Source organism: Tupaia chinensis, unplaced genomic scaffold, assembly GCF_000334495.1.
Source record: "Tupaia chinensis unplaced genomic scaffold, TupChi_1.0 Scaffold000275_1, whole genome shotgun sequence".
Lineage (NCBI taxonomy): Eukaryota > Metazoa > Chordata > Mammalia > Scandentia > Tupaiidae > Tupaia > Tupaia belangeri.
The window spans coordinates 8,221,505-8,236,860 of record NW_006159757.1 but is presented as its reverse complement, the minus strand read 5'-3'; the positions used below and the strand labels follow the sequence as shown (position 1 = coordinate 8,236,860).

At 42.3% G+C, this 15,356-nt stretch overlaps 1 protein-coding gene and 1 long non-coding RNA gene across 2 annotated transcripts in view; one reads left to right on the top strand and one right to left on the bottom strand.

Moving 5' to 3' along the window:
- Positions 1-4,395, top strand: part of LOC102502799 (uncharacterized) — an 11,982-nt gene extending 7,587 nt beyond the window's left edge. The window contains exon 5 of the long non-coding RNA XR_334764.3: positions 4,052-4,395. This is a non-coding gene — a long non-coding RNA (uncharacterized LOC102502799). The remainder of the gene's footprint in view (positions 1-4,051) is intronic.
- Positions 1-15,283, bottom strand: part of IL2RA (interleukin 2 receptor subunit alpha) — a 42,329-nt gene extending 27,046 nt beyond the window's left edge. The window contains exon 1 of the mRNA XM_006150059.3: positions 15,057-15,283. Coding sequence (XP_006150121.2) covers positions 15,057-15,126 — 70 coding nt within the window. The 5' untranslated portion in view covers positions 15,127-15,283. The remainder of the gene's footprint in view (positions 1-15,056) is intronic.
- Positions 15,284-15,356: the final 73 nt, after the last annotated feature.

Sequence of the window (15,356 nt, the reverse complement as noted above, 5' to 3'; positions counted from 1 at the left end):
GAATGCCTGAAACCATGGACAGTGCTGAAGTCTGTAGATACTACGTTTAGTGAGCTGGTAACTGAGATGTCCATGAAGTGACTGACCCGTGGGTAGTATAGACAGTGTGGATATGTCACACCATGGGCGAGACAAAGCAGGTTGCCATGAAATTTCCTCATACTACTCAGACTGGCGTGTGGTTTCAAGCTTATGAATTGCTTCTGTGGGTAACTGAAACCACCGAGAGGAAAACTACAGATCAGGAAGAACTTCTGTACTTGGGCATCTTGGCACATTGCTATTGGTGATGTTATCCATTAGTTTAATCTTGCAAGCAAATAGCCACCTTCTCCTTTTACTCAGCAGAAGTGCTGAAGGAAATGTTAAGTAAAGTGCCTTGTCATGAGGCTTGGGAAGCTTAAGGGAGTTACTGTCATCAAAGAAAAGGCACGTGGGCAGAGGAGAGGAATGCCCATGTGCTTTGAGGGAGCAGATCTCAATGTGCTTGGGCACATTTTTGTAATAACGAGCCTGGGTCGTCTATGAGTTATTTGTGACCTACAGTTTCTGAGATCTGGCTACCCCTGGCTGGGTCAAAGAGTCACAGTTTCCATAACCCAAGAATGAGTGACTCACTGGGCAAGACCCTTTTTGGAGAACAACTTGTGCCCTAATCAACACTTGTTACCAAAAAAAAAAAAAAAAAAAAAAAAAAAAAAAAAAAAAAGGTGAGAAATCAAGAAGCCTAGCTGCTGTGTGCTGTGATTGGTTATAACCTAGCAACTCTACTGGGACCAGTTGGTGTAATGGCTATGTCACTCACTAATCAAAACTTGTTCCCAAAAAAAAAAAAAAAAAAAGAAGAAGAAGAAAGAAAATAAGGTGAGAAATCAAGTTATTTATTTATTTTTTTTACTTAGATGGGAAAAGGGAGGCAGGGAACTAAAAATCTATCTCCAAACAGCTGTCTCTAAATTGTCATGTTTGGGGATCTCAAATGCCTTAGCAAATGAAATGTTAGAGGCTGGTTATTTTGCACCTTGGGAGTCTTCTCAGTCCATAACAAGCTTTGGTACATGAAAGAGTTAACCACAAACTTACCGCAGAATGTCAGCCTGATTAGAATTAGAGGGTTATCAGATAAGAAAAACAAGGGGGTAGACAAATACTCTTTTTCTTTCTTTGAAATCTAAAAGCAGTTTTCCCTCAAATCTTTGAAGCCAATTTCTTGGGACAGAGTATATTTTTAGTAGAAATATGCTAAATCGGTGAATTCCACCCACACTATTCGGCAAGGAGACAGAGTTTTCTGAGAAATTAGGCCATCGTTGAGATTTTCTAAGGAATAGCAACGGAATTTCCCCTGATAGTTAAAGAAAGACCTGCCACGTTAGACAAAGGAGAATAAGGAGCTTGAGACCAGAAAGGAAACAGAAAAAAAGGAAAAGTAAAAAGTGGGAAATGACGGCGGCCTTTGTAGTGGATAATGATGCCAAGTGTTCCTCAGATCTATGGCTGGCTGGATGTAGGTAAGGGTCAGGTGGACTCCAGCCCCGATGGTGTCAGGTAGGCCTAGTTCACGTGTCCAGAACCAGGCACCCTGGGTCTGGTCCGAGCTACCCAGCAGCCATGCTTGACTCTGCCTGCTGCTCACCCATTTCCTAGGGTGCCTCTTATACCCCCTTCTTTCTTGCTTTCAAGAGTTCACACTCCACCTGAAGCAGGGGACCACTGGACAGTGCACTGTGGACACAGTCAACGTGAGGAATGACTGGTGCAGGAGTTGACAGCATTCTGGCCCAACTGCGTGACGTGCACAGTGTCTGAGGAGACTGGCGCCAGGAGCACGGCTATGCTCCATCAAACACATGGGCTGCTGTGTCTCCCTGAGGGTGAGGCCATGGCACCTTAGAGAAGCCCTGGAGTCATCCGTGCTGTGAAAGGCTTCCAGGCAGTAGCATTTAACCCTACTCTTCCAGGCCACTGAGAGTGACAGTCATATTAGCTGAGACTCTGTTCTTGCCGCATGCCAGTTCCTCCAGTAACTCTCTCACCTTCACAGCTGCTTTCCGTGAGGAGATTCTCATGGATATTAATGATAACAGGTATAATATTGCTGCAGATTATAGCATATCATTATATTGCCTATCATAATTAAAATTTAATTAAGTATATCAATAGATATTAAATAAAATATATGAAAGACGATGTACAATTGATATCATTATTCTACATAATAGTCTATGATAATCTCTATTACAATAAAATAATTAGCTTTTTTTTTTTCCAGGTTTTTGCCATAGGGTACATGCATTTACCAAAGAGAGGCAGAGGAAAAGTGAGAAACTATTCCCTAAAGTGGCTGGCTACACTGCAGTTACTTCTCTTACATTCTCCTCCTGGGATTTTGGGCACACACGCACACATGCTGGCATGATATTCAAGCCACCAGGTCTGAGACTCCCAACAAGTCAACCATGTGGAAATCCAGTGCCTTAACCGCCACGCCATCTGGTGGCCCCTAATGAACTCTATAGATATGTAATAAGTAATTAAGATATGTTATATGATATGGCATACTGCAGTATAATAATGTGATTATGATGTATAAGGAAAATAAATATATAGGGACTTATTAAGATACACCATAAATACTATAGTATAATAATAAGTGTAATTATATAATAATTATTAGATGAATGGTTCTTCTCAGCTCCATTTTATAGATGAAAGAACTAAGACACAGACAGTTTCAGTGGTTTTCTCAGAGCCACACAGCCCATCAATGGTGGAGACAGGTTTTGGACTCAGGCAGCCTGACAAGCACATTCTCTTAGCTGCCATGCATCTGTCACCCTTTATGCACTGGTGGGACCCTGCTCCTGTAGCCACTATGGCCTCTGATCTTCCATTGCTCCTGTCATACAGCTGTCCCACACCACGTGAATGTAAGGATGAGAATGGGGGGAGGTTGGTGATTAGTGAGCAGAAACAGAGGTCACTAATGTTAGGAGATTTTCTTTTTTTGGTAGAGGTTTTTGCATTAGGGCATGTGCACTTGCTGGAGAGAGAGAAAAAAAGAGAGAAAGAGAGAAAGAGAAGAGAGAGATGGTGAGAAGGAAAGTGAGAAATCACACCCCCCCACCCCCCCATGGGATTGGCCATGCCACAATCCCTTCTTCTCCATCCTCCTCCTGGGATCCTTTGTGTGCATGCACATGTACCCGTGTACATTTCAAGCCACCAGGTCCAGGACTCGAACCACGATCAACCATGTGGGAGTCCAGTGATGTAACCACTACACCATCTGCTGCCCTCAGTGTTAGGAGATCTTAAAGGCTGGAATCTCCAGGTATTGGGGCTTGACTGGATATATGGAAGAGTGAAAGGGAAAAAACAAGGATTGTGCCCAGATTTCTTGGGCCACTGGGTGAGTGGTGAGGCAGTCACTGAAATAGGAAATAGAGCAGACAGCAGGGCTAGCTATGCAAGGCCAGAGAGTTCGGGCAAATGAGTATTTCCTTGCCTTCTTGGGCATGTGAACCGCCTCAGCTTCCTCATCTGTAAAATGGGAATGGTGATACTGGTACTCATCCTCTAGGGTTGTTGTGAGGACTCCATGAATAACTGATGCTTGAGGTCTAACTGGCCAGTGCAAGGTCCAGGAGCTGTGGTCACATCCCTCAAGGAGGAGGATAACCCCAGATGACTGGCAGCCCTGGCATGTTCTGGCTCACAGTTCCTCTGCACTGGCCACTGAAAATTGAGACAGAGAAGCAAAACTTGAGAAACTCGGGGAGAGGGAAAGTGAAACTGATGGTCTGGTGCGTAGACGGCTGTGAAAGCCAGGTGTGAAATAAACGACCAGCGACTGACTTTAAGACCGACTTCAAAAGTGAAATGCTTACCTTTGTGGTCCACGTGCCAACTGGGGTCAGCAGGATGTCTGCAGAAACTGCCCCCTTTTTTTTTTTTCTTAAAAAGTCTTCTTGTATTATAATGGTTTGTTTTGCTTCCCACTTAAAATAAGGAGTTTCTCTTGACAAAGGTTCTTTTTGTTCTAAATCAGGTTCTGAGCAGAGGTGTCACTACCACAAGGGCCGGAAGCAGACACCACAGCAGTGCTCAGCTGGGTGGCAGGCCCCACTGAGTTTCATCGGTGGGGAAGCCACCCAAAGCTGCCACAGCCAGTAGATGTCACACATGCAGCCTCGGGTCACAACACCGTCCCCAAAATTCCCAGGAAACTCTCAGGGCACAGGCACGAAGAGGCTGACGTCAACTTACACTTCGGTTATTTAAAACTTTTAGAAATAATTCCAGTGCCCTTTTTTGGTAGCATGATAAGTTGATCTCTCCTGAACGTAAGTCAATTTGCTTTATGGGGTTTATGTCATAGAAATGTACATAGATATGTATACACACATATACATAACATAAATAGATATTTGATTAATTATAAATATACTATAAATAAATATAAATCATTAAGACAACAACAACAACACTCCTGCTTTGCTTTTAAAAATATAATGGGCGGGAAACAGCAGTTAACGTAATGGCTATGTCACTGGATTCCCACGTAGTCGACTGTGGTTCGCATCCTGGACCTGGTGGCTTAGAACTCACACCAGGCGCATGTGCGTGCGTGCCCAAGATCCCGAGAGGAGAATGGAGTGACCATCCCCCCAGGGGGTGATTTCTCTCTTTCTGTCTCTATGTCTCTGTCTGTCTGGCGAGCGTGCACGCCCTATAGCGAAAACCTCTCAAAAAAAAAAAAAATATATATATATACATATAATGGGCCCAGTCACAGTAGTACAGAAAGTAGGGCACTGCTGTGTGATACAGGAGCAATATAGGAAGTCTTGAGGTTCGAATCTTGTGTGGGCCCCGGGCACAATGAACATGCCTGTGATCCTGGCTGGCTAGAGGCTGGAGGGAGAATTGCAACATGGTAAGACTCTGTCAGGGGTAGCTGTCCCTCTCTCAATAAATAAACTTAGGGAAAATAAACCCCACATATTAATGTAAATTGGACTAACGAATTTCTTCCTCCCTTCCTTGGAGAGGTCAAGAATGTTTAGGGGACTGGCTCCATGGCACAAATAATACCTAATCAAGGAAAACTGGATCCCACATGGCAACCTGGTTTGAATTCCCTGGCCTCAGCCCGTTGCATGCCAGGCACACACACAGTGCCTAAGAGCTGATAGGCTGAAGGACTGGAGAAAGCGAATTGTGGTGTGACCAGACCCTGTGCAGAGAGGTCACCTCATCATGAATTAAAAACAAAACAAAACATCTTTAGGATTGAAGAATGGATTCCACTCGGTTGGTCACCCCTGTCTATGTAGATGGTGCTTCTAAATGCTGGGGGTCTGTGAGAACAGGCAAACTATTTGTTGTTCAAGGAATTTAAATACTCCCACCTGACAGGGTCCCACTTTCTCCATAAAGGACTTTCTTATGCAAAAGAAAACTGCACATTATCTGGCCCCACCACGAGATCAGTTATGTTGGAGTTTAGTTAGTTTAGAGATTAATGATGACAAAACAATGCTCTCTGCCCTCCTCTCCATTCTAAATGGTAGCATGAACAAGAGGCAGTTACTGATTTAAGATGTGCTGAGTCTCGCAGGACTATGGGGCATCTGTCCGTGGACTCTGTCGCTATTGTCTCTAAGCCTGTGTCTCAGACCTCAGCTCGCCTTGCCATTGTCAGTGCAGTAAATTTCTCTCCTTCTAGGTGGGGAGCTCCCAGACACCAAGGACTAGGTCTCATTCCTCTCTGTATCTCTAAGCCTATGTCTGACACGTGGTAATTGCTCAATGAATGTTTTCTGAAGGAATGAATAGAAGAATGAACGCACAAATAACCAGGTTCCTGTCACCAGCAGGAGGATGCCCTCGATGTCCCTATTACTAACCTCTGCCACCAGCCCCAATTGCCATGGTTTGTGTCCCTCTCAAAATGCGTGTGTTGAGATTTGGTCATGAAGGTATTCAGAAGAAACTTAGTCCCTTCATGGTGTGGAAAGGTGGCCTTTGGGAGTGATTAAGTGACAAGGGTGGGACCCTATGACTGACTCCTGATGGGTTTATAAAGAGAAGGACAAAGATGAGAACAGAGGCCTGCATGGACACGGGGGTGCACTCCTGCTCTTCCACAACATGACATGCTGTATGGCCTCAGGGCCCCGCCACAGGAAAACCCACACCAGGTGGGGTCCCTGGGTTTAGGATCTCTAAACAATGAGCTGAAGAAGCTCTATTTTTACAAATCACCCAGTTTCAGGTATTGTCTGGTATTAGCAACAGACCAGACTAGAACAGCACTCCTGCTGCAGGAACTTTTTCTCTCTGAAAAACTTCATAGAAGAGAAAACTCCCACCAATACACCTCACAGGCACACACCTATCCCTGCCTTTGTTTTTTATTGCTGAGGGCACAGAAAGCAGAGGGGTTCTGAAGGAAGTGTCTATTTTGGTCCCAAGCAGAAAGGAGTGGGTGATTCCGTGGGCAGAGGTGGCAATTCCTGAACACGGTATGGTGACTCACCCCAGAGGTGCTCAGAATTTCCTGTTTTGTGGCAGCTGGGACAAAGTCAACTGCGATGCTTTCTTTGAAGCACAGTAAAATGCAAGAAAAACACTCCAGCTGTTCATCAGGTGTAGAAGGAGGCTAGAGAGGACCCAGAGATCTAGAGAACCCAGACTTACTTAGCCTTTGTAAGCCTCAGTTCGACAGGTATACAAAAACAGGAATAAGACATGCTTTATTTTGAGAATTGAAATAATTCCATTTTTTAACATGATACCTGAAAGATAGCATACAGACAATTTTTTGAAGATCTTTTGCCACAGGGTGTGTGTGTTCGCTGGAGAGAGAGAGACAGAGAGAGAGAAACTGAGAAATCACTCCTACACAGAGGATGGCCATGCCACAATCCCTTCTCCTCCACACTCCTTCTGGGATTTTTGGCTTGCACATATACGCTCCCAGTGTGATTTTCAAATCACTGGATCTGAGACTTGAACCACAGTTGGCCATGTGGGAATCCAGTGCTTTAAACACTACACCACCTGCTGGCCCAACAGGCAATGAATATTAGCACTTGTTATTTTCCTTAATGTTTAAAATGTTTCCTGAATAAAGCATAAAGTAAATAAGCCTCAAATGAAAAATGGGTATTTGGTGTCGGTTTTGGTACATGGGCTTGCCTTAACCACTGTCTGTTTTTTGATATCCAGTTTTGTTCACCTACTGATCTTTCTCTGTTGCTATAGATTAGAGCTTTTCAGAGTCTTTCTATTTTCCGAAGAGTAAAGGAACCACTTACATCCTTGTCATTCTTTCTTTTTTTTTTAAAGAGAAACTTTTGCTATAGGTCTCATGCCCTCGCCAGAGAGACAGAAAGAGAGAAATCTCCCTCCAGGGGGATGGCCACACCACAATCCCTTCTCCTCCATTCTCCACTCAGGATTTTGGGCATGCATACACATGCGCCCAGCATGAGTTTCAAGCCGCTGGGTCCGGGACTCGAACTCGGTCAACTATGTGGGAGTCCAACACGTAACCATTATGCCATCTGCTGGTCCCGTAATTTTCCTTTTATTTTTCTTCTTTTGGGAAAAACGACTCAATTGCAGGTAATTAAATCACTTCAGTGATTTTTTTTTTCTTTGTCTAGCATGAGGGGAGAAACCTTGGAAAAGAAGAGAAAGCAGGCCAGCAAGCACATCTGACCATACCTTCTACCACAAGGCAGTCCCATCTGGTGACCCAGGAAGTGAACAATTCTGATCAGTATCTTACCCCCTTCCCCTCCTTCTGCTCATCTTCCTCCAAGCATGATGATCTGGTCAGCCACCACCCGTGCCACCACACTTTGGTGCTTTAGTTTTCTGCTACTTGAAACCCTCCTGCCTGCAGGATGCTTGGTCCTAGATCTCAGTCTGCTGCAGGCAGAAGGGGCTGGTGATGTGGGGGCACAGGAGTGGGCTAACTGGATAGAAGGTCTGAGACTGTAGCCTTGTGGCATTCAGGTGGCTGGGGCTGGGTTAGGGGCAAACGTTGCATATAGGGAAGCAAGATCCAGGATTTCTTTGCATATTATCCAAGGGCGTCATGTGGTAGTGGTGGTGCTGACCAATAATTTGTCAGGCCAAGAAAATCTATGAGAGACCAGTGACATCTATAGACACTGAACAATTAAAACGAGGTGAGGAGCTCTCCAATTCTTTTTGTTTGAACAAAAGTATTAGTTTTCATCAGAAAATCACTACTCACTTGAGCCTCATTTTGCTAAGCACATATCCCTCCCCCCTGAAAAAAAAGTTTGTATAGTTGACCCTTGGTATCTGCAGATACTGCATTTGCAGAGTCGATCAAGTGCAGAAACATTCAGAAAACAAGGCCAGTTTTAGGGTACAGTGATAATGTGCTGCTCAAGAGAAGCCGGATTCCACATGGCAACCATGGTCCAAACCCCTAGCCTGGTAAGCCAGAAACACGCTGGGCACGTACATGAGTGTTCAAGAGCTGATGGGCGGGAGGACTGGAGGAAGGGAATCGCAGCATGACCAGACTCTGTGGAGGGTACTCATCTCTTTCACTCTCACATGTGCATGTACACAATCTATCATGAACAAAGAAAGAGATACTATAATAGCAAAAAGTAATATGGATTTTAAAACAATATGAAATAACTATCTACATAGCATTTGCATTGTACTAGGTGTTAAAAATAATCTAGAGACGATGTGAAGTATACAAGAGGATTGTATAGGTTACATGCAAATTCTATATCATTTTATACAAGGGACATAGACAACCTTGAATTTTGGTATCCTTGAAGGGTTCCAGGACCAATTCCCTGTAGATACCAAGGGACAGCTGTATATATGAAATATGGTTAATTTATTTAGTTATCCAGGTAATTCTTCAGTCTCCAGTTTGTTCTTTGCGGAGCATGATTCACGTATACAACTTTTGCAAAGTCATTAAGACATACTGTCCTCCAAACCATCCCCTGATATTTAGAAGCACCATTTAGAACCAGTATGTCCCAGGGCTACCTTCTCTAAGAAGCTGCTTCTAATTCCTTAGGTAGTGTAGTACTCTCTCTATTCCAATCACCTATCTCATTCGTCAGCTTTGCTATAAATACTTTGCAATATCTGATTAATATTTGATCTTTCTCACATTGGTTTTCTCATTTTTAACTGCAAGTTCTCTGTGGGTAGAAGCAACAAATATTTCTTTCCTCACATCATAGTCTCACTACTCAAGGCAAGGTCAATGCGACAACCACCCTAGCCTCACAGTGAAACCTGCTGGAATCAGAATCTCAGATGTCAATGTCAGACCTCCTGAATCGGGACCCATGTGCAATGAGATTCCCCAGGTGATCTGTACATGCATCAGAGTTTGAGATGTGCTGCTCCTAGGGCTTAGTGAATAGGAAGGAAACAATGAAATCAGACCATGGGGATCGTTATTCTGTTTTTCTGAAGTGGTGGATTTCAATCCTTGAATCAGTTGAGGAGCTTGATTTTAAAAAGTTACTGTTACGTCTGGTTCTCCTCTTCAAAATATGACTTCTTGGGTCTTAATTAGTCTTGGACATATACATATGTCTGTGTGTGTGTGTGTGTGTGTGTGTGTGTATTTAGAGGTTTTTTTGCCATAGGGTATTTGCACTCACTGGGGAGAGAGAGAGAGACAGAGGTAGTGAGAGGGAAAGTGATAAATCAGCCCCCAGGAGAGAGAGCCATATTGCAATCTCTTCTCCTTCATTCTCCTGGGATCTTGGGCACCCATACATATGTGCCTGGGATGATTTTCAAGCCATCAGGTCTGGGATTTGAACTGCAGTCGACCATGTGGGAGTCCAGTGACATAACCACTACACTGGCCCCTTGGACATCATTTTTAAAAACATGCCAGCTATTTTAATGTATAGCTGCTATTGGGAATCATTCTTATTAATGGAGGCAAATCTCAGAGTAACCTTAAATCAGTCAAATGAGCCAAAAACCATCTGAGTAATCTTGGAGTGGAAAATACCTAACAGCCCTACAGACAGTGATATTATTGTTTTCCCCTAAATGAATGACTTCTTTGAAAGCATGCTGGGGGGTTCAGTGATGAATCGTTGACTCATAGGCAAACACTGTTGGCTTCCCCTTGGTGGTCTTCAAGATAGGAATTGCTCAACAGATGTTTCACCTCCATTGTTAAACCATGAACATTTGAGGTCAAGAACTGTTACCTTCTCCAGGGAATATTGAACTGGCATTTGGGAGATCTAGATGCCACTCTAACCTCTATTTGAACCCTTTCTTGGATGAAGAGCCTATAGCTTCTTGAAGGAATCAATTAAATTATGGTCTTTTAAAATTTTTTCGCAGGGAACAAACTTGCATAAAGAGAAGATAGACTGATTCCCACACATGTAAAAACGTCTCCCACGAGTGACAAGGACAATGTCTGAGAGCAGATATTCCTGACAATGCCTGAGCACATATTTATGGAAGAAAATAACAACAATAACAATAAAAAGTAATCTAGATTTAAAAACAATACAGAATAACAACTATTTACATAGTATTCACACTGTATTAGGTATTATAAATAGCCTAGGGATGGTTTAAAATATACAGGAGGATTGCATATACATGTGAACACTATGTCATTGCCTAAATAAGCAAGTAGCAGAAACCTCACCAACAGTTAGTGGTACTTTGGCCTTGAAAATGACAGCTGCAGCAATTGTGGCAGCAGAGCATCATGCTTGAGTGTAGTGCAGGAGCTTTTCAAAAATGGAAATAACAGGCACTGAGATGTCAAGCTTTGGTTTCTCAACCCTAACTCTGCTGGGTATGCCTTTGGTTAGGAGATTATTTCATCCCAAATCACCCCATCTTGGGCCAGTCTCATGGCCTTGTGACTAAGAGATCAGGATCCCACATGGCCAACTTTGTGGTTTGAATCCTGGTCCTGGTCCTTGAAAGACACGCTGGGAATGTGTGCATGCCTGCCCCAAATCCTAACAGGATGGTGAAATGAAGGAGATGAGATTGAAGCATGACCACACGCCATCGGGAAGTGTTTTGTCCCTTTTTCTCTGTCTGTCTCTCTATCTCTCTCTGGCAAGCACACACACCCTTTGGCAAATAGACACATTCCAGTGTGAAAGTGTTTTTTTTCTTTTTGCTAGAGAGTGTGTGTGTTTGTCAGAGAGAGACAAAGAGATGGAAAGAGAAAAAGGAGAAAGCACCCCTGCCCCATGAAGAATGGTCATGCCAAAATCCCTCCTCCTCCGTCTCTCCATCCTTTCAGGATTTGGGGCATGTAGGCACACCTGCCTGGTGTGCCTCTCAAGCTGCCAGGACTCAACTGCATGGTGGACCATGTGGAATCCAGCTTCCTCAACCACCAAGCCACAGAACCAACATGAAAATGCCTTTAAGCAGAGCTTCTTTTCTTTTCTTTTTAGAATCCTTGTCATAGAGTGACAGAATTGCAAGTTGGAAGGGAGTTTCAAGGCCTGGTCATTTTACAGAGAGAAATTTGTCAAGAGTCATGCCTTTCACATGTCTTCTTTTTGGTAATTCCATTAGGAGTTACCTCTGTGTACTTACCACTTCCTGCAAAGTTCATATTCCTCCTAATTCTATTCTGCACTGACCTCAGGTTATAATGCCTTACTTCTTAAGGGAATTCTCTGTTTATTTGTAAAGTTTCTACTCTTCATTGAATAATGAGGGGAGAAGGGAATTAACCTGAATGACTGCATGTTGAGCAATCTCTGACTTAATGATATCTAGAGTTATTATAGAAATTATTTCAACAAGAAATTACCCAGAGGTACCCAAAATACTCAAGTCTTCAGCCAAAGAAAGTCTAAGAATAGATTTTGAGATGAATGAGAAGGAGGGTAGAGTTGTAGAACACATCAACCATACTTTATGAGCATCTTTAATGCATTAATGAAGTTAATTTTTTTTTTTAGAGAGTTTTGTTACAGGGTGTGTGCACTTGCCAGAGAGACAGAAAGTGAGAAATCACCCCCTAGAGGAGATGGCCACACTGCAATCCCTTCTCCTTCATTCTCCTCTCGGGATTTTTGGCACACACGCACATGCACTCAGCGTGAGTTTTAAGCCACCAGATTTGGGACTCAAACCACATTCCATTACGTGGGAGTCCAGTGATTTAACTACTATGCCATCTGCTGGTCCCTGAAGTCAATTCTTTTTGTACAGAATTGTGAAATGCATTTTTTGTTTCCGATTTGTAAATCTAAAATGGAGTGTATGCACAGGCACTATAGCAAACTGCCTATTTAGATGCTCTGCTTTTAAGAAAGTAGTGACTATTTTATGAGTACTCCCAAAAGGTACATTTTGAAGATTAACAAGGTAACAGTGGTAATAATACTTTGAGATCCAAACAAGTGAAGTATTAAATGTAAAGTGTTAAACATTTTGTGCTTTAATGACAAAAGTGAACATGGGAAATTCCATTGTGGGCAGTAGTCTTCATGAGAAGGGATAATTACACTAACATATCAGCTTAATGGGTTTCCACACTTATTTTTTTAAATTTTTGTGTCTAGAGGATAAAGATTTGATAACAGAATTCCTAGAATGAAAGAAAGATGATCAAGAGACATATAAACGCTCAGAATTTCCACAATTCTGAAAAAGGTGCCTTCAATAACGTGCTAGGTTGGCAACATCAGGAGAATTCTCTTTTTAACCACATCCCAGGACCCAGTAATAAAGAGACTTCAAAAAAGCCCGAGTTGACTAATCCATCACCCATAAACTATCATAATTTTTAAATGGTGGCTTTGGAAATTTTCAGAATGAAAATCTGCCTTATGAATCAGCTAGAAATTGCATCTGTTGATAGTCTGTTTGAATTCATTAGAGACCACTCATCTCTGGGGAATAAAAAGACTTATTTAAAACTGGGTTCCTCTCGGAAGAAAAAGTAGGAGATAAGATTATTTCTTGCCCTGGAGTGGTTCCTGAACCTAAATTGATTATAGAAACTTAATCCATTTCACTCTCCTTGGCCACTAGATCTTCATATGTCTCTAGAATGGGCTATTTTAAGAACTGTTTCATGCACCTGATTTCCTTCCACTCCTGGCCAGAGTCATCTCCATAAAGCTCTGACTCTGTCTGTAGTGAACAGAAAGAGCACAAGTTGGGGAAACTGGCTTGAGCTTTGGCCTTGCCACTGTATGTGTGATTCTGAGTTTTGAGTTCTTCTTCATTTAGTGGTTCAGGACGTCCACAATGCAAAGTGCTTATGAAGACTATAAAAAGACTTACATGTCTGGCATGTACTCTGTACTCTGTAAGTAGCAATCTTTAATCTTTTAGTAGTTTTTTTTATTGCCTACCCAATGAAGTTCAAAAGTTTTAACCTGGTAACCAAGGCATTATAATTACTTTGACCCCATCCAATCTTTCCAGTCTTAAGTCTCAGTACTTCCAAATCCCCATCCAGGGTGGGGTACACACTTGCTGTTCTCTAATGCCTTTGCTCAGATGGTCCTCTCTATCTTGAATCTCCACTTATGGAACTTTACTAGTTTCTTAGGACTCTGTTTGCATGCCACCTTCATGAAGTCTTCTCTGGTAGCCTGTGCTCTTAGATCTTATCACATTCTGACTTGTATCTATGCCTTCATCCTCCTTACTAGGTTTTAAATCTCTTAAGGATCAGAACTATATATTATTCACTTTTGTATTTCCTATAGTGTTAAAAGGAGCAGAAGCGGTACTGGGCAGATTTTGGGGGAACTGAATGTGTGAAAGAATCTACAAGATATTCCACTTGCTCCACTGTTCCTGAGAGCATCCAGATCCTCAGATAAGTCACCAATGTCTAGAAACAATGTAAGTTTACTTGAAATGTGTTTCCCAAAGATAGAGCATGACTAAGTGTAAAGACTAATGGTTTAGACTGACTTGGCAAAGACCCCACTGAGGTAGAAACCACATTATAAACCTTCCTATAATTTTCTAAAATTTTCCATTTTAATTGAAAACCAAAGAGTTTCTGACACCTGGGTCAGTACAGTGTCAACACAACCTAGCTCCTTCTCTAAACAAAGAGACTCCTCCTATGCACATAGTATTTCACTTCTTCACACATTTCTTTTCTGTAGCCAGTTAGCATTTTATTTCTAGAGGTTAAATATATGAAATATAGACTCTCAGAAAAAAATAATAGAGATAATCAACTTTCATACCTTATCTGTCTTCCTGGATAAGCAAGGGTAGATATTATTAGTAGAAAATTCACACTCAATTAGAAGGGTGGTTTGAGGTAGAAGTTAGTGGTTATTTCTTTAAAAAAATCCTTGAGAAATCTTATTTGAAGTGATGAATGAATTCAAAATTTGCATACACACGCAGACATATACATCACATATACACATAGAAACAGGAAAAAGTAATGTTTTGTAAGTGAGTTTGCTTGTATTTTCTAAAATATCCATATAGCTGCATGTGTAAAGAGCTTCCTAGGTATTATTACTAGGTGGTAAAAGCAAAGTATACACTCTTAAAGCTAAACTTCTCTGAGATCTTAAATACCTTAGTATTTCATACATGAGTTACTGATATTTCAGGTAGGTTAACCTGGACTTAGATTCCTAATAGCTTTTTAGTGTTACTTACAACGAGGGGTGGGAGCGAGGGAGGAAGACTAAAGTCATTGGAAAATAAAAGGACATTTCTTGAGAAATCTGTTCATCAGTATCTTGTTAACATCCAAATATCTGACCAATCTATTCTCCCTAGAATAACTGTCAAAGACTGTGAATGACAAGAGAGCCTAATACCATACTAAGGTCTCTTTACAGATTAGGGGCCATTGAGGCACAAAATGAGGTCCTAGTGGGTCACAGACCAGAGGTAGAGCCCAAGATTCAACTCTGTTCTTGGAATTTTCTACTTACGTGCCTCTCTGGTTCTGGGCTGAGGAGAAGTAATATCCATTAGATCTTGTCTCACTATTTCAAGGATACCCCGTGGCCCCTTACCTGTCAGACAGCCAGGTTTGATGATGAATGTCAGTAACCCCCAGATCAGCAAATTTGGCTCCATCTTCATGGTAGGGATCCGTGCCTATGCGGGGGCTGTGAGAAGGAGGTGTTGCCGGCAGAAGGTGGGTTGCCCCTCAGCCGCTTCCCTGCATCATCCTGGGAGGACACGGGACGGAAGGATCAATCCACTGGAGCTGTCAGTCTCTACAACACTCAGGCTTTTGGTGAAGTATTAGACTGATGTGTTCAGCCAGGAAATTGTGCCTACCACTCTCTTTTTTTTTTTTTTTTTTTTTT